We start from the raw sequence: 22,621 nt of genomic DNA on the forward strand, positions 1-22,621 counted from the left end.
CATCCGGGGTTCCCGAGTGTTCCAAGTTCCTTGTGCCATGTGATCTACCATGTGAGCGCCCCAGCTGTCAAGTGACACATATCCTTTATATTCATCACGCTTAGAGAGGACGGAAGGAAGGGCATTCTGGAGCAAATGTGGAGTGGATCGGTCCACCATCGAAGGGAGAAGATGACTTCTTGTGGAATGATAAGAATGGTGTCCATGGACTGGTGTATAGGGTAGCAGCCATAGTTGTAGACAGCAGAAGCCATGAATCGAGTGAAGGTCTTGACATATGTGCACACTGCCATGTGACCTAGGAGGGGGACATAAGCTCTGGCTGAGACCGAGGGGTTGGATGTCACTGAAGTGATCAGGTCCAGTAGTATCTGGAACCTGTCCTTCAGCAGATTAGCACATGTGGAGGTCGCTGGCTAAGCCAATGAACTCCAGGGACTGCGTAGGGTGCAAAGTAAATTTTTCAACTTTCACACTCACCCCTAGAGAGTAGAGAAGTAGAAAGAGCTGGGAAATTGATTCTAGAGCTACTGTTTTGGACCATGCTGCCAGCAGCCAGGCATCCAGGTAGGGGAGTATTCCCTGCTGTCAAAGGTGAGCTACTATCATGGAAACTTATGTAAAGATTGTTGGAGAAGTGGTAAGTCCAAATGGAAGAACCCTGTATGGGAAGTGCCGAAGATCCACCATGAACCTCAGGAACTATCTGTGGGTTATGTGGATGTCGATGTGGAAGCAGGAGTCTTGCATATCAAGAGACGCAAGCTGCATGCCTTTTTCTAGCAAGGGAATGATGGCCGCAAGCGTGACCATGCAGAACTTTGGCTTGTGAATGGAACAGTTGAGGCATTGGAGATCCGCAATTGGTCTCCATCCTCCCTTCTTCTTGGGTACCAGGATAATTGGAATAGAAACTTGTGCCCTGAAAATTTGCGGAAACTGGCTCTACTGTTCCTCTCTGCAGTAGGGAGTCCACCTCCATGGCAAGGATACTGTCATGAGAGCGGTCCCTGAGATGGGATCATTGTGGGGGATGTGGAGGAGGTAGCATCATAAACTCAATCATTATAGCTACATCGAATTACATCCAGGACCCACTTGTCCATTGTTATCATGCTTCATACCTATGAAAAGGGAGGCTGGCAAGAGTGTTGGAGTGCAAAGTGACTGACAGTGCCCTAGATGCGCTCAGAAATATTGCTTATGAGAAGATGGCGGAGGATGGCATGGAGGATGGCATACAGGGAGGATTCCCCAGCCAGGATCCAACTGCAGCCCCATGGCTATCTCCATGAGGTGCTTCTTAAGGTGGAGGGAAGGAGAGGCAAATCCTGCACCTAAATGCAACGTGGGCTTGCCTCAAGCAGTACAGACAGCATTGGTGCTCGTCGCTGATGGAAAACGAGCGAGGGCAGGAAGTGCAACATAACCCAGTACATAGACATAGGTGCTGAGTGTATGTGAACAGCAGAAGCTCCAACTCTGAACATGCAGTGCAGAACAGGAACTGAAAGCAAAGTTAGTCTGCCCTTCCCTTTATCTCCTCAGGTGAAACCATGAGGTGATACAAGGGCGCATGCACAAACCGACAGACACTACTATTTTGAAAAGCTACAGCTCCATGGGCATGGCGCTTGCGCATTATCGTCACTGGAATACAATAGGGCCCATCATTCAAAGAATAAAAGATATGCGCACACATCTGAAAGTTAAAGTACTAGGGTCAACTCCTGAAAAACTAGCTCAGTTTTTTACTCAATCGCTAAAACCAAGCAAACTCCCCAGTGAAAGTACTGAGTCAAAAAACACTATTTAAGGCATCCTGGAAAAGGAGAGCTTTACGGAGAGCTTTGAAGGAGGATAACAAGGAAGATCAGAATAAACAAACGACCAATTTCGCAACAGGATGTTCAGTAATAAATTAACTATTTTAACATAGTTGCAAAAAGACTGAAAGATGCAGTAAAGGAACTCATATTTGAATGGCAGCTAAATACATATTTGTGAGCCCAACACACATTCTGAGTCCTAATTATTTACCTATATAGAGCCATAAAGATACATGGCACTTCACAAAATATAAGATGGGACTCCACCCAGAGGAGTTTACTAACTAAATAAGACAGAATAAAATGAATAAAAACAATAATGGCAATGGGGAAAGGAGAAGATAATGGTGTAAGAAAAGAAAGAATGAAAACAAGTAATAAAAATCATGTGATTTGTAAAACCATGTGTAAGTAGTGCATATCCCTTGTTACTTCTGAATTTTCTCTCTCTACCTTATAAGAAATGGTAACACTTGCAAAGCGCTGTTTAATAATTAAGTGTGACAGGCTGATGATAGTTATGAAATAAATGGAGCAAATGGAATAAAACCAACTGTGATACATGCTATTTTCCGCCAGATATCCTAATCTACTGTCAAAAATAAACATCATCTTTCAACCTCTATGCATGATCAATGAGCCAAGCACAAACTAAGGCTAAGAGTATTGTATAACTTACCAGGGAAATCTCCTTTCCGGCTGCTTTGGCCAAACTCTTGAAGCTGAGCTTGCTGGTTTATCTGTTCTTTCTGCAAATTTTCATACCAATGGGTAACCTCAGCCCTTAGATCCGCCACTTGATCACTAGGATACATTTCTATAGTCATCTGAAACATAATGCACACATTTTTTCAGACTGAACAATGAACTTTATGAAACATAATGATCTAGGAATAAAATCCAGTTGGAAAACCAAAGTTCTACCTTGTCAGGAAGTCCAGCTGGCTGACATACAATTCTTAGTGGTAATGACTGTTTATCACTAAGTGCCTTTAAGTGACTGCTGATACCAGTGCCTTCAATCTGCCATTGTCTCAGATGATACGCAAACCTTAAGAAGCATATAAACATCACACATAAAAACACTAAATGTTTTTGTTAACATCTGTTTAACTCAAAAGCCTGACCAACAGTAGGAAGACAAGAAGGTTAAGAAAGGTCCCAACTCCACTTCTCTGGTCTTGCAGAGATTCCAACACAAAAAGAAAAGACAAGACTTTGTATTCCTCATAATGCTTAAGTTTAAAAAAAAAAAGCAACACTACTTTCCACCTTTTTTATACATCATGAATTGGGCCTTACCAAATTCACAGCTGTGAAAACTTTGTCACAGACTATGAAATATGGTCGCATCCCATGAAAGTTGGTCTTTTGTGTACTTTTTTACCTTATACTATACAGATTTCATGGGGGAGATAGGCATTTCCAAAACTGAGGGTCCTAACCCAAAAACAGGAGACGGGGGAGTCGCAAGCTTCTTGCGGGGGACGTTACAGTATTGCCACTCTTACTTCTATGCTGCCTTCAAGAGCTGGGTGGCCAGACAGTGGCGGTTGCTAGCCAGGCACCCAACTCTGAAGGCACCGCCATCGCCAGCAGCACCATGGCATGGTATGCTATTGCCACTCTTTTGTACTGCTGCCTTCAGAGCTGTGCCCTTGGCCCAGCAACTTCCACTCTTCAGCCGTCCAGCTCTGAAGGCAGCAGCACAGAAGTAAGGGTGGCAATTCCATATCATGTCATCCTTACTTCTGTGCTGCTAGTGGTGGTGGCACTGCCTTCAGAGCAGGGCTCTCAGCGAGCAGCCACCACTCTCCAGCAGTTCAGCTGAAGGCAGGGCTGCCATCAGCAGCAGCGCAGAAGTAAGGCTGGCAATACTACAACCCTCCTACAATAATCTTACAAATCCCCCACAACCCTCTTTTGGGTCAGGATCCCTACAGTTACAACACCATGAAATTTCAAATTTAAATATCTGAAATCCTGAAATTTAAGATTTTTGAAACCCTATGATATGAAATTGACCAAAATGGACAGTGAATTTGATAGGGCCCTAATCATGAAACAGCAAAAGAGGGCAACCATCCTTTTTTTTCCTTGCCAAAAACCTATAACAGACTAAGCCTCACACAAAATATTTGCAAAGTATGTATTATTATCCCCATTTTACAAAGAGGAAACCAAATGAATAATTTACATCTCTGTTTTTCATTATATCACTCAACTCAAATTTCTATTTGGTATAAATGATAGGAAAATAAATTACTATAAATCCCAACTCAAAATATATTTAAGAAATTGTTTACCTCCTTCTAAAAGCTTCAAGGTGTGTCTTTAGCATTAAAAGTCCTCTTTCAATTATGGTGAGACTTGAGTGGGAGTCTTGCTCAAGATTACTGGAAGCGATCATAAGGCTCTCCATACACTTGCTAATAAATTCTTGTTCTTTTTCCAGACCTGTTTTACCTGCAGACAGATATTTAAATAAATATGTGACGAATGTACTGAAAACTGCAAGTTTTAGTACTCAAGATTAAAACAAGATAAACTAATATCTTTAAAAGATTTTATTTTTAACAAAAATGACTAAAATATTGTTTCGTAAAATATCCTTGGATTTTAGTACACCAGTGTAAATAAAACTGAGAACTCTTACCATTAATATAATAAGAATTGATATACTGGATAGCTGCTCGACTGACATCACCAGACTGTGCTCTTAAGGCAATACCCCAGAATTGGTCCATACCACACAACTGTTAAGATAAATGAAAAATTTGTCATGTGATTATTTTCCTACTGGGAACCATCTCTCCCCCAGTCTGACACATTTACACTGCGTCTTTTCCTGTTAGTACTGGAGATACTCCCACAGAATGCTGAGACTTGGCCAAGCCCTGAATGCATGGGACATGAGCATCTGAAGCACTATAGGCACACTCTAGATAGGAAAGACAGGTCTGACTATTGGTTTGGAAAGAAATGCTGCCCTAAGGAACCTCGACAACATTGTGCTATCTACCCAAAAACTTAAGCTCATTCAAGTGATAGTACTATTCACCAGCCAGACTGTCAGAAATGATGGTAGAAGATCTTAAAGCGAAACCTAAGTCATCCTGAAAGAAATCCATGGAAGCTGGAACGCCTGATTCCTTGGAGTTAATCTTTGTATCTTGGCACCCATCAGAGAACTTTGTGTAAACTCCTGAGTAAGCAAAAACAATGCGAGGCCTACAAAAAGCTCAAAGAAGAATGTCCTATGTTGTTTGTAGGACTTGCTGCTCAACAGTCAAATTCTTAGGTCCAGTTACTCTGAAGTGGGATGAAGAAGCAAACTCTGGAACGGGAGATCCTGGATTGCTGGACAGACGGAGTAAAGAGCTCTATGAAAGCTACACTAGGTTTGAGTATCACGGCATACTTGGCCATGTTCACCTGATCCCCTTTTGAATCTTCTGGATCCCTTTTTCTACTAGCAGAAAGTGGGAGGCTGCGGGGCCCGACGACGGACAAAGAAGACAATTCATCTATTTGTGAGCCATTATGAGACACTTACCTTTTTCCAAACTGGTGTTCTTCAAGATGTGTTGCTCATGTCCATTCAACTTAGGTGCGTGTGCTCGCCACAGGCACCGGTGCCAAAAGTTTTTTCCCTCAGCAGTAGCTGTAGGGGACCAGCTCAAGTGCCCCCTGGAGTGGCACGCATATGCCGTGGCATATAGGGTGCCGCCAGCAACCCCGACCCTCAGTTCCTTCTTGTCGGCTTGTGGAATGGACGTGAGCAACACATCTCAAACAACACCAGTTATGGAAAGAGATAACTGTCTTTTCTTCTTTGAGTGCTTGCTCAGGTCCATTCAGTTTAGATCAGTGGTTCTCAAAGCCGGTCCGCAGCTTGTTCAGGGAAAGCCCCTGGCGGGCGGCACTGGTTTGTTTACCTGCCGTGTCCGCAGGTTCGGCTGATAGCGGATCCCACTGGCCATGGTTCGCTGTTCCAGGCCAATGGGACCTGCGGGAAGCGGCGTGGACCGAGGGATGTGCTGGCCCCCCTTTACGCAGCCCCCACTGGCCTGGAGTGGCAAACCATGGCCAGTGGGAGCCGCAATCAGCCGAACCTGCAGGACAAAGCAGGTAAACAAACCGGCCTGGCCTGCTAGGGGCTTTCCGTGAACAAACGGACCGACTTTTAGATAACACCCAAGCAGTACCCCCTCGGAGGTGGGTAGGAGTTCACGGATGAGTAGACTGCAATACAGGTCTGCCGAACCCAGCATCGTCTCTGGTCTGCTGAGTGATGGCATAGTGGACCGTGAACAGAAAACTATATACAATATAATACAAGAATTAATGAGATCATACGAACAAGAGAGAAGCTGTGCTAGCTGATGCAGCAACGGTTCCAGCACCGTCACTGGCAGCAAGAAGGAACTGAGTGTGGGGGGAGCTGACAACACCCAATGTACAGCAGTATATGCGCACCACTCCAGGGGGCGCCAGAACTGGTCTCCTAAAGATACTGCTGAGGGAAAAAACTTCCGGCACCGGTGCATGTGGTGAATACACACACTTAAGTCAAATCGATATGAGCAAGCACTCATATAAGAACTGTTCCTACTGACCTTTGGTCTTCTTAGCTGATAAAGAACCACCAGGTCCTCGTGTTTTCACTAGATGTGAACAGATCCACCTGGAGGGCTCCCTAAATATTAGCGGCAACAATTCTTGCTTAAGGACCACTTTCAGTAATGTATCTGCCAGTAGCTTTTTAGTCTGCATTTTTGTCCATTGTATCTTATGTTCATCAGACAGATAGAGGCTATGTGATCTTGTGCCCACTTGCTGATTTATGTATGCCACAGTCACTGTGCTGTGTGCTTGAGGCAAGATGTTCTCCTTTCTCAAGCGATCCTGGAAACCCTGAAAAATTATCATGATCATTTCTCACCTCTGGGAAGTTGATGTTCTGGAGCCTTTCTGACAACATTTCCTGTACATCATGGCAGCCCAAGTAAGCTCACCATCCTGCAAGGTTGCCACATCTGCGGTCAGAACTTTGGCGTACACATTGTGAATAGAGGATGCTACCTTCCCATGGTTCTTCTGTTTTCCCAAATTGGGAGATATAATTACTCTAGATGGAATCTTTAATTTGCTCTGCATCTCTCTTTGGGAATGGTTCCAGGACTTTTAAGAGAAATCCTTGAAACTCTCTCATGAACTGTCTTGCCCATGGAGTAATCTTTATGTAAGAGACCTGAAGATCTAGGTGTTAAAGGCAAAACAAATGAATGATATTTTAATGCAGGACACCTGATCAGATTCTTCTTGAAACTATGCTCTGTCAGAAAAACTGAGTCTTCTTGTGTCTATTTCAAAGCCAAGGTGCACGGCCCTCTAAGAAGAGAACAAGAAGCTCTTCTTTCCATGTATTATAAACCCAAAAGGCACAGAGGAGTTGCAGAGTTTTATGCAATGACTCCTTCTCAATCAACATTAGGGAGTATGAAGAGGGCGTTCAGTATAATTTAATGACTTGTAACTGAGTCTTTCCCCATTATTGTAAGTCTCCTATTCCTTCATAATGACTTGTTCGAAGGGGGAGTGAAGGTAGATAGAAAATTTTGTCTTGGGTTTGGATGGAAGCTATTTACCCTTGGACTTGGTTGCTTTTTTTTTCCTGATGAAATCTCGACGGTGGCATCACCTTTCTACCCATTGTCTTAAATGCATATGGAGGAAAGAATTTCTTCTAATCTCTGGCATGGTGTTACCAGGGTGTGAAGCTGACAATTCTCTTTTTTAGGGGATCAGATAGAACTTAATGGAATAAGATGAGTATCTGAAAGGCTTCTTGGCATTTTTTGTGTTTTCTGGTCTTTGGAGACTTTTTGCTCCTTTTGCCTCTTAGAGGATTTTTCCCTCGCATCTGAGGATCTGTCCTAATTGGTGCTCTCATTTGAGAGATAACTCATAGGGATGGATTTGAGTCCCTGTGTTCCCCCCATTCTCCAATGCATAACTGGAGAGGAAGTGCAGGAGATCATCCCCTACAGGAACCCAGATCCTTCTCCTGGTAAAAAACGAAGAGTCACAACAAATGTCATGGGATTCTACGAACCAGCTAAGAATATGAGAGGAGAGGCTGATATTTTTCACTATTTCACCTTCAAGGTAGATTGGAAAGATGGAGGAAGCTGAAAGAATTTTGTACTTATTCTCTGATCATTGAGGAAGGACCTGCCTGCTGGATCCCAAGAAGGACTGACCCACCATTGCAAAGGTATATCTGCACGTGTCTTGAGTGGTGTGAGAGGACAAAAAGCCCCAATGTGCTGTCCTTTATGACCCTTCTGCTGACAAAACAAGAGTTTTTAAGCTGGAAGCAACTATGGCAAAGCTCCTTCTTGTGGCTCCTGAGAGGGCCTCCTCTCAAATGGGGTACCTCTTCGCCTTTCATCTGGGCTTTTTGACCTACTACACTGAGGAGATAGGAACAAATGGAAGAAATGAGGTCAGCAGGTGGCCTTAGAGGATATAATCCTCAAAATAATTTCATCTCCTAGGTGAAGGATGGAGGGAGTGAGAAGACATCTCATTTCTGCCCCAAAATGTAGCTTTAAAATTAAACATGGTAATGAAATAGGCAGGAATGATGGGTCAACTCTGCATGCATCGTCTGAGGCAGATAATCTGGCATGAGGCTAGAAGTGATGTGACAAAGCCTTAGAGCCCCCTGGAAAAGTATGAACTGCTTTCAGTATGATTCAAAGGGAGATGCAGCCCAAATCTCTCAGACTGGGGGGAAAGGTCATGATCCACAAATGTAATGTTCCTGTAACAGTAGCGTAGCTAGCAGGAGAGCAGGGCAGCAGCCGGTCCCCCACCGAGCACAAGTGGCGCCTTTTCAAATTTTTACTCACCTGGCGGTGCTCCAGGTCTTCGGCAGCGGGCCATTCATTACCTCCAGATATCTTTGGCGGCACTAAAGGACCCACCATCACAATGCTGCTGAAGACCTGCGGAGCAAGTGAAGGCCCCGCCGCCGAGGTGCCACTGAAGACCCGGAGCACTGCCCCATCAGTAAAAGAGCCGTGAGGTGAGTAAAAGTGCCACAGCAGGTGGCGCCTTTTTTTTTCGCTCCCCCTGTTCCCTCCACCTGGCTACATCACTGTCCTGTAAGCCTTACTGCTAAAGCTACACTTTAAACACTAGCAAAATTTAATTATAGATGAATACTTTGATATCCAGCATTCCTGTCAAACATAGGAGGCCCATTGCAATGTTAGATTTGGTTGGCAACCTCAACAGAAACTGGATGTCAAAACAAAAAAGCTGATGGGTTGAATGATTCAGAGGACAATGCTACACAGTACTTTTCACTCCTCAGTTTCTTTGTAAACTCAAAGCTTTTGTGTCATTCTTAATTTGTATTTATATATTGCAGTGCCACAAATGTGTCTACAGAACAGGCTTCAGATGTGCAAAGAGCTTTTACCAGGAAGAAAGTAAACAGTGAATAAATGGAATAAAAAGTAGAGTTATGAAATACTGAATAAAGATAATAAACACAAATTGAAAGTGTCTTTTCAGTCTAACCAATATGTCAGGGAAATAAAGACCACCGAAGTCTGCAGTATTAGAATGTATAAAAAAGTTTAAGGGACACCCAGATATCCATCAACAAATTCTTCAAGAAGAGTCAAGATTTTTCAATTTAACGTACTGCTGACAAATTTACACAGTATTTTAAGCAAAGACTTAATTGTATAGCAAATAAAGGCTGTTTTTCAAAGCAGTTGATAATACAGTCTTCTCTCAACTAAATGAATGTAATGACTTACAAAGTATTCTACTTCAAAGGGTGGAGGGATGGGCCTGAAAAGTATGTCCAAAAAAAATTGTTTTAGATACACACTTACATATAAATGAAAGAAATAAATGTACCAGTGTTTCAAATAGTCACTTAAAGTTAGTTTGCTAAAAATGTATCTGATGAATCTTAGCTACAATATATGAAAAATAAAAATCATTTACTTAAATCAAAATAAAAACTGTGTGATACAATAAATATTACTACTTAATATACAATTAATATCCACTAATTATTAGAACATCTTTACTCAGGTTTAACGGTGGTGTAATAGATATACAGAACACTTATTTACCCCACAGCTGGGGTAGTACATTATTTTTTGTCAAGGTTCAAATTTCTTGGTCAAGGTATAGTCAAGATCCAGACACCTACCCAACTCCCCTCACTGTACTTCCTGATTGCACACCCAGTTGTCTGCCAGCTCCCCCACCTGACCTGACAGTAGGGTGACCTAATTTCCCTAAACTGAAAATGGGATGCACAGGGCTGCTTGAGCCACCTGGTGCTGCCATGCCCCCTTTCCTCCCAAATGGTCCTCTGTGGCCCCAGTTGAGTCAAGTAGCAGAGATGTGGGCAGGGGGGTAAGGAATTGATATGGGCTGGGATATGTGCAGCAAAGCAGGGTGTGAGTGTGTGTGAGTACTTCTGAGCTCAGTGCCAGGCGGAGAAGCTGTTGGACTATGATCCAGCTAGCAGGGCGATGCCCATTTGGGGATTGGGATAGCAGAGGGGCAGGAAAGAGACTCTGGTAATGGGAGGAAACAAGGAGACTCCAGAGAGTAGCCGTCAGGAGATGTGAGGAGGCCAGGAAGTGGCAGAAGCGGATGACTGGAGGCAGCCTGCGGAGAGAAAGAGGCCAGTTGGGGCAGGAGGGGGCTCCGTGGACTAGCCTCGAAGGATGGGGATGGGAAGGACACAAGGCCAGGGTGGGGACACTGGGGACCGCTCAGGGATGGGTGGCACAAGGCTAGGCGGGAGGACTCCAGGGGGGTCCTGTGCTGCGCTCAGCGCCCCAGCACAAATGGATGCTGCAGGACCTGTCAGGCACTTACCAGCCAGGTTGCCAGGTAGGGCCCAAGGCCACCAAGTTGCTGCTCCATAGCCCAGCTAGCCTCGTTGTCTCCAGGGAAAGCAGAGAAAAAATTGAATTAGGGCCTGGACAGCGCTGCCCTCTGATTGAGCTGCAGAGTGAGCACATGACACCCCATCGCTCCCTGATTGGATGGACAGGGCATAATGAAGACACAATAGGCTGCTCATGGGGGGTATGTGTGGGGAGTGGAGATATCCCCCAAAATGTCACCACTTCCCCCCCCCAACCCTGCACTACGCCAGTGTGGCTGCGGCTGCACAAGCAGCCGCCCACGGACACACTGTGCCCTGAAGCCCAGCCCAGCTGTTAGCCCCCTGCTATGGCTGGGGAGTGGGCATGGCTCCAGCTCTGACTCAGCTCCAGCCTGTACAGTCCACTGAAAAAGTGCCTGACAGTCCAGACTTGACCCTTGGTCCACCTATTGACTACCTCTGCCCTACAGTAACTGTGGTTCTTTGAGATGTTATCATCATGTTGGATCCCATGGTATATGTGCATGCACCTGATGTCCACAAGCTCAGTGTCTTTTGCATACCAATTGCCATGGGGGTTGGGCATGTGCTTTGTGCTTCCTCACACAACTGTGTGAGGGCATAAAGGATGGAGTGGTCATGTGTCTCCCCCAGTCCCCTTGCAATTCATGCAAATGTAGGTTCTCTGACTGTAAGGCCAATTCCTAAATCACCATTTTATTTTACCAGGGTTGTTGTTTGGCCTCCATGTTGGTACTCCTTCTTGCTTGTTAAGTTGGTGCCCTTTTCAAACTAAGGCAGTAACTGCTCAGATGTAACAAGTGTAATCTGCCTAGAGACAGGAAGTGATATAAGGACTGAGCACACAGCACTCCGTGATGTCCACCCAGTTGCAGCCAAATACCTAGTGTGTGTGATCTAAGTGGAGACATCAAGTCAAGACCGAAAGACCACATAAGAAGACCAGAAGACCTATTTACCTGTTGTTCTCGATCGTTCCTGATTTCCTGTGCTGTTCCTCTGTATTCCCAAGTTCCTGTCTCATATACCTGATTCCTTGCATGATCCTGTTCTGTCCCATGTTCGCCAGAGACATGGTGATGTAATAGTTTTCTTGCTTTGTTGTATACCTACCAACCATCTGTATTGCTTGGGTTCCTTGGCTTCAGGCCTATTTGTTTGTTAACATCCGAATGCTTTATTGCTTGTTCGCTGATATTGGTTGTGGAATCCTTTGTTTAATAAACCTTGTTCTGTTTGCACCTTTACATTTGCCTTCTAGTACTCTGAGAGTCATCATCACCCGCAGTGATAGATATGGGAAGAGGGGAGAGGGGCACGGATCTGGTCAACCTGATAGAGGATTTGTGTTGTAACAGTAACTTGACTAGCTGGTTAACATGACCAGTGGGTAAGTATGTAACAGGCCTTTGAGAAACTTCAATACCTGCAGGTGAGACAAAACCAAGAGCAGCAGTATAGGAGGATAGCAAGACGAAACAGTTGCAATGTGGACCTGAATGGAGCTGAACAAAAAGCCAGAACACTTTAAACGCAAAAAGAAATCAAGGATCTTCGGAATCAGTGCCGGCATCAAGTCCACATTGTATTGGGCTGCCCATAAAGAGAACCCCTTCCATTTTGAGGAATAAATCCTTCTTTCAGACAGGTCTTTCTGCACTGGATCAGGATCTCTTTCAAAGGTACTGAGCCAGCCAACATCATGAACTCAGATGAAATGTCTTCAGGTTGCGGTGTTATGGTTCTGTGATATCAGCTGCAGACATTCTGGGAACTGGCAAAACTGTCCCAGCCAGTAGGGAGCTGCAAGAATGAGCATGGCTTTGACCTGCTTGATTTTTGGATTTCATCTTAGGAATCAGTGGAATGGATATAGGAGGCTTCAATTCCACAGCAGAAGGAAGGCATCCAGAAATGAACACTGGTTCATTCCCCGTTTGCAGCAAAAGTTCTGAAACTTGATGTTCTTCTTGGTGGTGAACAGGTCTACTGTGGGAATCCACATTGATGAAATACCAGCTAAACGATTAATCTGATTTTATTTAGTTTACTAAACAACAATAGTGACAGAATTGTGTCCTCAAGAAAATAAGCTCTCACTGAGATAAGAACGGCCATACTGGGTCAGACCAAAGGTCCATCTAACCCAGTATCCTGTCTCCTGACAGTGGCCAATGCCAGGTGCCCCAGAGGGAATGAACAGAATAGGTAAACATCAAGTGATCCATTCCCTGTCACCCACTCCCAGCTTCTGGCCAACAGAGGCTAGGGACACCATCTCTGTCAATCCTGGCTAATAGCCCTTTATGGACCAATCCTCCATTAATTTATGCAATTCTTTTTTGAACCCTGTTATAGTCTTGGCCTTCACAACATTCTCTGGCAGAGAGTTCCACAGGTTGACTGTGTAGTGTGAAGAAATACTTCCTTTTGTTTGTTTTAAACCTGCTACCTATTAATTTCATTTGGCAGCCCTTAGTTCTTGTGTTACGAGGAATAGTAAATAACACTTCCTTATTTACTTCACACTAGTCATGATTTTATAGAACTCTATACTCCCCCCTTACTCATCTCTTTTTTAAGCTGAAAAGTCCCCATTTTATTAATCTCGCCTCATACAGAAGCCATTCCATACCTCTAATAATTTTTGATGCCCATTTCCGAACCTTATCCAATTCCAATATATCTTTTTTGAGATGGGGCGACTACATCTGCACCTAGTATTCAAGATGTGGGCGTACCATGGATTTATACAGAGGCAATATGATATTTTCTAACTTATTATTTATCCCTTTCTTAATGATTCCCAACATTTTGTGTGCTTTTTTTGACTGCCGCTGTACAATGAGTGGATATTTTCAGAGAACTATCCACAATGACTCCAAGATCTCTTTCTTGAGTGGCAACAGATAATTTAGACCCCATTCTTTCTTATGTAGAGTTGGGATTCTGTTTTCCAATGTGCATTACTTTTCATTTATCAACACTAAATTTAATCTGCCATTTTCTTGCCCAGTCATCCAGTTTTGAGAGATCCTTTTGTAGCTCTTCGCAGTCTGCTTGGGACTTAACTATCTTGAGTAGTTTTGTATCATCTGCAAATTTTGCCACTTCATTGTTTACCCCTTTTTCCAGATCATTTATATGTTGAACAGGACTGGTCCCAGTATAGACCTGGGGGGGACACCACTAATTACCTTTCTCCATTCTGAAAACAGACCATTTAGTCCTACCTTTGTTTCCTATCTTTTAACCAGTTACCGATCCATGAGGACTTTCTCTCTTATCTGATGACAGCTTACTTTGCTTAAGAGCTTTTGGTGAGGGACCTTGTCAAACAGGATAAGAGACAATTTTTTCATAGTTCATTTGGAGGGCTAGCTGAGGCAATACGGAGAATGCATATTAAAGGCTTGCCATTGTTGTCTACTGGGATCTGCCTCGGATCAGCCAATCATTCAACTAATGGGAGATATGGAAGCACTTTCAACTGAGATGGCCCGTCACCATAGCCAAACATTTCCTAAAGATTTTTGGTGCCATGGAGGGCTTGATAATGGTTGGGCCCCACTGTAGATCTCAGTTATTTCCTGTGTACCAGATACTTATATAATAATATGCATCCAGTAAGCTGACTGGTACAAATCGGTCTTGAGGCTGGAGAGATGGGGACAAGCATTACCCTCCAGAATCTATGGTGGTGTACGTATATGTTCAGTCTGCAAAGATCTAGGATAGGCTGAAGGCCCCTTTTCTTCTTTGGAATAATGAAATACTGGGACTAGAAACCTTTTCCCTGTACTCCCTTGTGGTACCTCCTCTATGGCTCCTAGATGAAGCACCAAACTACCTTTGTTTGTAGTAAACTCTCATGAGAAGGGTTCCTGAAGAGGGAGTGAAAATACTGAATGGGGCAGCCAAAAGCAACAATGTCTATCTCCCATTTGTTGGGTGCAAGTACAACCCAAACCCAGTGGAAAGGGGCAAGGCAGCTTCCAAAGATCATGATAGGCTACTTTGCCTCAAGTGCGGCTCCAGACATTGCCATCAAATCTGCTACCTACAAGGTGGTGTTGGGTGCATGACAGAGGAGGAGAAGGATGGGCATCTCTTGGAGTACTGGGGTCTCTTTCTGGGTGAGTTCTCAGGTTGTGGGCTCAGAATATGATTGTATTCTTCATCTCTGTGGAGGCTGGTATTTGTAGGGCTTACAGTAGAGAGAAAAGTATAAATTGCTAGTGATCATAGCATGGTCGTAGAATCTTTAAGTAAATCTTTAAGATGCTGAAGAACTCCGTCCCACAAATAGCAAACTCCCTAGTGGTGTACTGCACCTCCTTAAGGATGCCAGACACTTGTTATCAGGAGGCTTATTTCATGGTGAAAGCAGCAACCACTGACCTAGCAGTCAAGTCTGATGTATCCATGGCTATTTGTAAAGCTGTTTTTGTAACCATCTGGCCTTCCTTTATAATGTTTTTCAATTCCTTGGTTTCCTGTGGGATTCTGATTAAGCAGGAGGACATTCTCTCTCAAATAAGAAAATTCTGTTTCATGTAAGACAGCCTGATAGTTTGTGATACAGAAGTGTAGAGAGGTAGAAGAATATGACTTGTGTCCAAAAAGATTCAGCCTCTTATGGTCTCCTCTTTCGGTGTGCCCATAACTTTTATTTTTCTTCTTCTACAGATACCACTAGTAACCCTGAATAAGGATGGGCATAAAAATGTTTTAATCCCTTCTGAAGTACCTTTTTTCTGCCCTCTTTGATGTTTGAGCATACCCCTCCATTAATGGGGAGGGGAATCCCAGTTGGAGTTAATTTCAGGATGTCAAAGAGCTTACAGAATATCACCTGGAATCACCGAGGTCTTGGGATCCAGAAACTCTGCAATCTGGGTCAATCTGTTCCAGGAGGTCCTGGAACACTCTTGAAATAGTCTGATGGCAGTATTGGAGTTGATGTCACTCCAGTCAACCAGTGATGACAACTGCTGAAGCATCTCCAGTGCCACCTCAACCTGCTCAAAGAGACTGAAATCTAGCTCCAGCATGGAAGGTCTGGCTCATGATTCTGCTAGATCTTTTTAGTAACAAGTGGGAGGGGGAATCTGCTTTGAGACAGGAGTAAAGGTAGTCCCCAGTATGGCCAGGCAGCATGTTGTATGGGTACTGACTGGGATGAGTTTGGCCAGTCCATTGCCAATTGTGTTTCATTTGTGGTGGAGCACTGAACAGGGAGCCCCCAGTATTTTCTGTTGGATCCCCTTCCAATCACAGGAGAGATGGCACCCAACTCGATGATGGTGAGAACAAATGGCTAATGGTCACGAGGAGCATATTTCCTTGAACTGAGGTGATAGAATACGACATAATCTCGGTGCTAGGGGACATAGTGCCAACAGCAGTCTCTATGCTGAGGATGTCTCAGGTGGGGATACACCTCCTCCAATATATATATTGAGGCAGTGACGGGTTTAGTCCTTGGTGCTAGAGCTGGAAGATATAGATGGTGGCATCAAGATCAGTATCAGGACATTTCTTCTTTGTGTTTGGCCAGCAAAGCTTGTCTCTCTAGTCCTTGAAGCCATAGAGGGCATGGAGGTTTTGTCTCTGGAAGACTGCTGTTTATGAACCTCCTGCTAAGACAGGTCCATGTGATGTTTGGAGTTTTATTTCTGTCTATGCACTGTCAGGCCCTGCCTCTCAATGACTGCTTATGGTGTTAGGGGCATGGGACGCTGGTCTGACAATACTGGATTGGTGTCAAAGCTGCTGGTGCCAGGGATTCTCGGTGCCTTCTTTGCTGCCTTTTTCCACTACTGGACTGCAGTGTGGCATGCCTTCTCGAGGAGATACTAGCCAAGGGTGGTTTGGTAATGGCAGTTTCCTCCAAATCAGTATAGACTCCTGTAGTACAGGCAGTCTGAAATGAATGTCTATGGACTTAGTTTCTGGAGGAAAACGAGTAGCAAACTGAACATACATCTGGGATGTGGCTTTCCCAACAGCAATTATGTGGCCATCTGTAAGGAGGATAAAACCGTCACATGAAGAGCAGGGTTTGAATCCAGGTATCTTAAGGTATATCTGATCCTAGATCATAAAATATCAGGGTTGGAAGGGACCTCAGACACTGCAATGTAAGCCTGGGCTCAAATTCAGGCTTCAGCCCAAACTCCCTTTCCATCTACACACAAATCATTCAGTCTTGGGCTCAAACCTAGGGTCCTAGTAGCCTGCAGGGCTGAAGGGTTCAGGCCCAAGTCAAGCTGGGACCCAGGGTTCAAGCCCTATTGTTTTCCAGTGTTGATGCAGCCTCCTCAATTTGAGTCCTGTGAATCCACCAAAAATATTCCACAATCCCATGGGTCAATCTCCTTTGTCCTCTCTATCCCAAGAATTTCCACTTCACTTCAGTGAAATGGAGGCAGAACATGTATACCAGCAAATAGCAAAGAGGCTAGCAGCGCTGCAAATTTCCCACCTGGTGACCAGCGCAGGGAACAGATTAAGCAGCTCAGGATTGAGTAAAGGAAAACCAGGGACCAGAACCACACCTCAGGTAACTCACCAACATGATGCCTGTTTTACGATGAGTTTGACTGGATGCTGAGCACTGCGCCAAAGACAGAGCCCATGGTGGTGCACGATGACCTGGTCAGCCAGGATGATGACCTGTTGGCCACAGAATCCAACATGGGGACTGACAGGAGCGAGTGGCAGGCATCAAGTGAGAACAGTGAAGTGACTCTGTTGCTGAAACTGGTCCCAGAAGAGGCTCTGGAGCAAGAGTAGCAACAGAACATCCTGGGGCCACACTCAGATGAGCTGTTTGATACCCCTCCAAAGAACAGCCCACTGCAAAGCCTGCAGCAGGCATGGAAGGCACAGAAGCCGCTCCTGAGTGCACTCAGTTTCTGGCTCCATTTTGATATTTATTAATACAGCAATGGGAGGGATTTCCGTTTTATGAACCAGTGCAAAAGTTATTAGAAGCCCCACATAGCAGCTCGTATCCGCTAACAGAGGATTCTATGCCACCAGTAGCTCTCCCGCCATTCTCCCCCGACCCCCCCGGAAAATGCAAACAGTAAAAATGCATCGAAAGTGAATTTTTATTTAAGAAGGTACAAATGTTTGCTAGGGTATGCCTGTTTCTTAAAAATAACCTTACACCACTGTAAGTACCCCCACTCTGTAACCACTCAACAGTGTAATGAGCCACCTGGAACCAGCGAACTGCAGGAGGAGGAGGTGGAAATGTCTTCCATTTACAAATCTAGTCCATTTCAGTTAAAGGTAGTCAATGCAGTCCATAGGTGACAAAACCATTTATACCAAATTCAACTGAGATTTGAAATTTTGTCCAGAAATGTGGAAGAGGAGGGAGGAAGAGAAAGAGACAGTCCCAGGTGCTAACAGCTGCAAATTTTTCCTGAAGCAGGAACTCAAGACAGGTAATCAGATCAGGGATGGGGGTATTTTCTAAGGCCATCCTGGCTGTTGACCAGCCCACTCCACTCAGAGATATGCTGTTCGGTCATTATACGTTTGAATACTTCAGCTACATACACTGAAGGTGTCACACCAGTAGCTTAGAATAACATCTCCCCCTTTGCCAACTGGGCACCACAAGAACTATTAAGCCCTCCAAAATGCAGAAGGCCTGAAATAACAGAAAAAACTTTTGTAGCATGGCCACTGATGGCACACACCCCAACCCCACACAGTTCTTCAATTTTTAGAAAACAAAAAACAGCTCTGAATTTCTAACTTACCATTGTCTCAGCACTTCTTTTGCTGAGATGAACCAGGCTGTGTCCAGGGAGCTTCTGTGGTATGAAGCATCCCTCTTATAATATACTGAAGTTCAGTTTTGAAAATAAACTTTTCTGTGCTCCTGCACTGACCTATTTGAGACAACCCTCTGGGACTTGTCCTGTTCCAGGCCCCATGACCTCTACTGGTTGTAGTATCTCCACAGCTCGCCCACATGCAGTAGAAGTCTGGACCAACATACCTTCATGGACTATTCCAAAAGGAAGCATTTCCATGATGAACTTATGGCTGAAGCTCTGAAGAGGGCCAACAAGCAGATCCAGTACCAAAGAGACAGAGGGACTTGGCTAGAGGAAAGGCGTGGTGAGAGGCAAAAGGAAAGATTCAGGCTGGATGCACAGCTTGAGGACTGGGTTTCAGCATGGGAGCAGGCACTTAGCCGCCATTCCTGTTCCAGGAACTGCGAAGCAAGGGAGGAGGGCAGAGCTCAGCAGAAAGAACTGTTATGAATGACTCAGATCACTAATGGCTGCAAGAGTACTGGCTCCTGCTGAATCACCCATACTGCAGACCTAAGTGAACTATGCAGTATCCTGTGATGCAGTCCAGAAGCACCTTGGAAAACTCTGTGGCTGGGTGGCCCACACAATCTGGACAACAAGAGCAGCTGGGCAGAGCAACTTTGCTCCATGTAGCCCTCCATACTTACCCTATCCTCTTTAGATGCCTCCACTCCCCTCCCTTGGCAGCAAGAGCACAGCAAATGGGGAAGAAAGGTAAAAGAAAACAGAGACCATGCAACAGTAGGGGGTTTCTCTGTCTTGTACATGGTTTCACTGTTTGCTCTTGTACATGCACTTTGTTGGTAGTTTGGGGTTTTTTTTTTGAAGGTTCTGTTGTTACTAGTGTTTTGGAGTGGAAATGGCAGATGGCCTGACCGGCAATGGGTTATTACTGTACTTTTCTAATACATGTTTATACATAAAGCTTTTTATTTTATCAAGGAAGTGTATTGTTATCACTACATCACATCATACAACATGTATTTAAAATAATAAAGGGAAACATGTGATCAGGGACAATTAGGAATTAGTATGCAAAAACTATTCCTCAATACATTTGTCTACATCAATCTATTCTTCAGTCACTTCCTTACATCAATCCAAACTGTGAATCAATGCCAGGCCCCGCCTCTCTATGCTACATTTGATAAGTGGTCATGTCACTCATAAGTCGATTGCCATGTAATCAACCTCCATCCCTCCCCAAGCCATGTATCTTCCCACAACCTATGAGCCCCATGCCTCTGCCACAAAAGCACATTCATAAAGCTACCATTCTGTACCCACTGAGAGCGTAATTAACTTCTTTTGCCAGGGTCTCTGAAATCAGAGTACAGTTTCACATAGGCGAAAGGGGATACTCAGGGTACCCCAGAAAACCGTGGGCACACTAACTCCATTTATGACATCACCATTTGGTGGGAATAGTGTCCCAGTCTGTCCACAAATATAGACTCCAGAATGGCAAAATCCCCTGGCATCAACTTTCCCAGTGCAACCCACATTGTCATTAATATGTCAACCTCTGTGGTCCATAAAGGCCTGCAAAACAATGAAGTAGTATCCTTTGTGGCTTATGTATTAATGTGCTCTTTGAGGAGAGCAAACTATCGGCACATGAATTTCACAAATGGTACCAGCACAGTTTGGAAACCTCATTCTCTGAAAACCAGCAGTTACTTGAGGAATATCAGTTATGTCTGCTACAGCGGGATAAACCATACACCTAATCGCCTCAAAAACCTCTGCCACCATTTTACCCACAGTCAACTTTCCAACATCAAATTGATTGGCCATGGACCTGTAGCAGCTTGGAGAGGCCAAGTTCCAGAGGGTTATAGCAACCAATTAAGCAGGAATGTCACCCTCATGCATGTGGTCTTTACAATGGAGGATCGGGGTAAGCTGCTCACAAGGGTCTAGAAATATAGTTTTCTTCATGTGAAAATTCTGGATCCACTGCTGGTCATCTCAGCTCTGCAAGATGATGTGGTCCCAACAGTCTGTGCTTGTGACCCTGCTCCAGAAGCACTGGTCTACATAGCAGGCATCAATGGCTGTAGGAAGCGTCATAAGCCGCATCAGCTAGTTTGGGTCTGCCATGTTTGTCTCCTCTGCCTCTTCCTTGTGCTCCATCATAAGCTCTGACAGGTTGCCTTTAGTGGGATCACAAGATGCAATCAAAATGTCCACCAGCATCTGACGGAAGCTCTGCTTGTTTCCTGACACAGGAGTGAAAGCTCAAGCAGAAGAAGTTCTTCAAAAGACACCTCCTTTCATGTTGCTGGGTCTGGTAGCTGGGCGTGCACAGACCAAAATGACTGAATAGCCTGCCAACACATCCTATCAAACTTCCTGAAACATGCATGGTGGACAGTCAAAGTTTTCCTATAGAGCACCATCGCTAAAGGGCTGGACTGGCCACATTTCAGGAGGGCACTAGGAAGTCTGGTTGGTTTCACTTGAGCCTGCATGCTGCAGTGTGGACTCCAGAATCCCAGGTTCGAGCTTAGGTTAGAAAATTCTTAACATAGCGTTAACAATCTGTGAAGATGCTCAAGCCCTGGGTTCACTAACCCAGGGTCAGCTGACTCGAGTCCCAATAACCCTGGGCTTACATTGCAATGTAGACATATCATTAGAGTCCGTCACAATGCATGGCAGTTAGTATGACACACCTGACCTCACTGTACAGGGGGTTTGTTGAACCAGGTCATGGTTTGGGGGTGGGGGTGGGGGTTGTTTTTTAAATCTCATTTGATCGTAGATTTTCGAAGAAAGGGGAACAAATTCTTCCCAAGATGGTTTTGAAAACAAAGATTAGTAAACACTAAAGACAGTAGTAGCACAGACACCACGGAGCTCTCTCTCACTGTCAGGGGCAGCAAAGGGGAACTATTAGATGGTCATGGCCACTCTGCCTTTTATTCCCACTGCTATTAAAAAGACTCCAATCTCACATGCTTGAAGCACATGCATAGTACAGTGGGATCCAAATTAACACATTCAAAGAACTAAAAATTATTAAATATAGATAATTATGTATATATAAAAGCAGCAAAGAGTCCTGTGGCACCCATAAACTAACAGACGTATTGGAGCATGAGCTTTCATGAGTGAATACCCACTTCAGTATTCACCCACGAAAGCTCATGCTCCAATATGTCTGTTAGTCTATAATGTGCCGCAGGACTCTGCTGCTTTTACAGATCCAGACTAATACGGTTACCCCTCTGACAGGTATATATAGACTGCCAAAAATTAGATGGGCTTCATCAATGCAAGTGAAATATTTATATAATTTATATCATAATAAATATTTGCATCTTTCTTGTTTTATTTAAATAGTTCCTGAACTAGTTCTAGAACGTTATTATTTATGACATCAGCAGCACAAACCACAACTTTCACTACAAGAAATTCAGCCTGGATAGTTTATAAGAACAGTACCACTTTTGTTCTTAATATGTGCCACACTGTACTATAAGATACACTGTACATATAAGACAATGTAAAGTACAGTAACGGAAAACGAAATACCACCAGTGATTACAAACGTGTTTCATAAGCAAGCTCAACTACAGTGAAACCCCGCTATAACGTGCCCAATGATAACACGAATTTGGATATAACGCGATCATAAGGTGGCTTCAGACGCCCCAAGCAAAAAATAAGAAAAAAAAATGTGCCTTCCTCACTGCTTCTTCCCCTCTAACCCCTGCTTCCCCGTTCTCTTCCTGAGCTGCTCCTCGCTCTTCCTCTGCCCCTTGCACATCTCCCCTGTTCTCCCCAAGTGTTTCACTCTCTCACTGCCTGGCTGAGAGCCCCCGCAACTGAAGCAGGCTGACAGCTGGGAGGGATGCTACAGAAACAGTGGCAAGAACTCTGCTCTGAATATCAGCAACTCCTCAGTGTCAAACACTGCAATCAGCTCTCCTGGTGGAGGGGAGTAGGCTGAGCACCTTTGTACAGATCTCTTGAGAGTAGCT

The 22,621-nt window shown here is 44.4% G+C and overlaps 1 protein-coding gene across 1 annotated transcript in view; it reads right to left on the minus strand.

Annotated features, from left to right (window-relative positions):
• USP34 (ubiquitin specific peptidase 34) overlaps positions 1-22,621 on the minus strand; it is a 311,265-nt gene that overhangs the window by 146,569 nt on the left and 142,075 nt on the right. The window contains 4 exon segments of the mRNA XM_030557848.1: positions 2,509-2,656; positions 2,754-2,880; positions 4,136-4,295; positions 4,486-4,585. Coding sequence (XP_030413708.1) covers positions 2,509-2,656; positions 2,754-2,880; positions 4,136-4,295; positions 4,486-4,585 — 535 coding nt within the window.

Source organism: Gopherus evgoodei, chromosome 3 (assembly GCF_007399415.2).
Source record: "Gopherus evgoodei ecotype Sinaloan lineage chromosome 3, rGopEvg1_v1.p, whole genome shotgun sequence".
NCBI lineage: Eukaryota > Metazoa > Chordata > Testudines > Testudinidae > Gopherus > Gopherus evgoodei.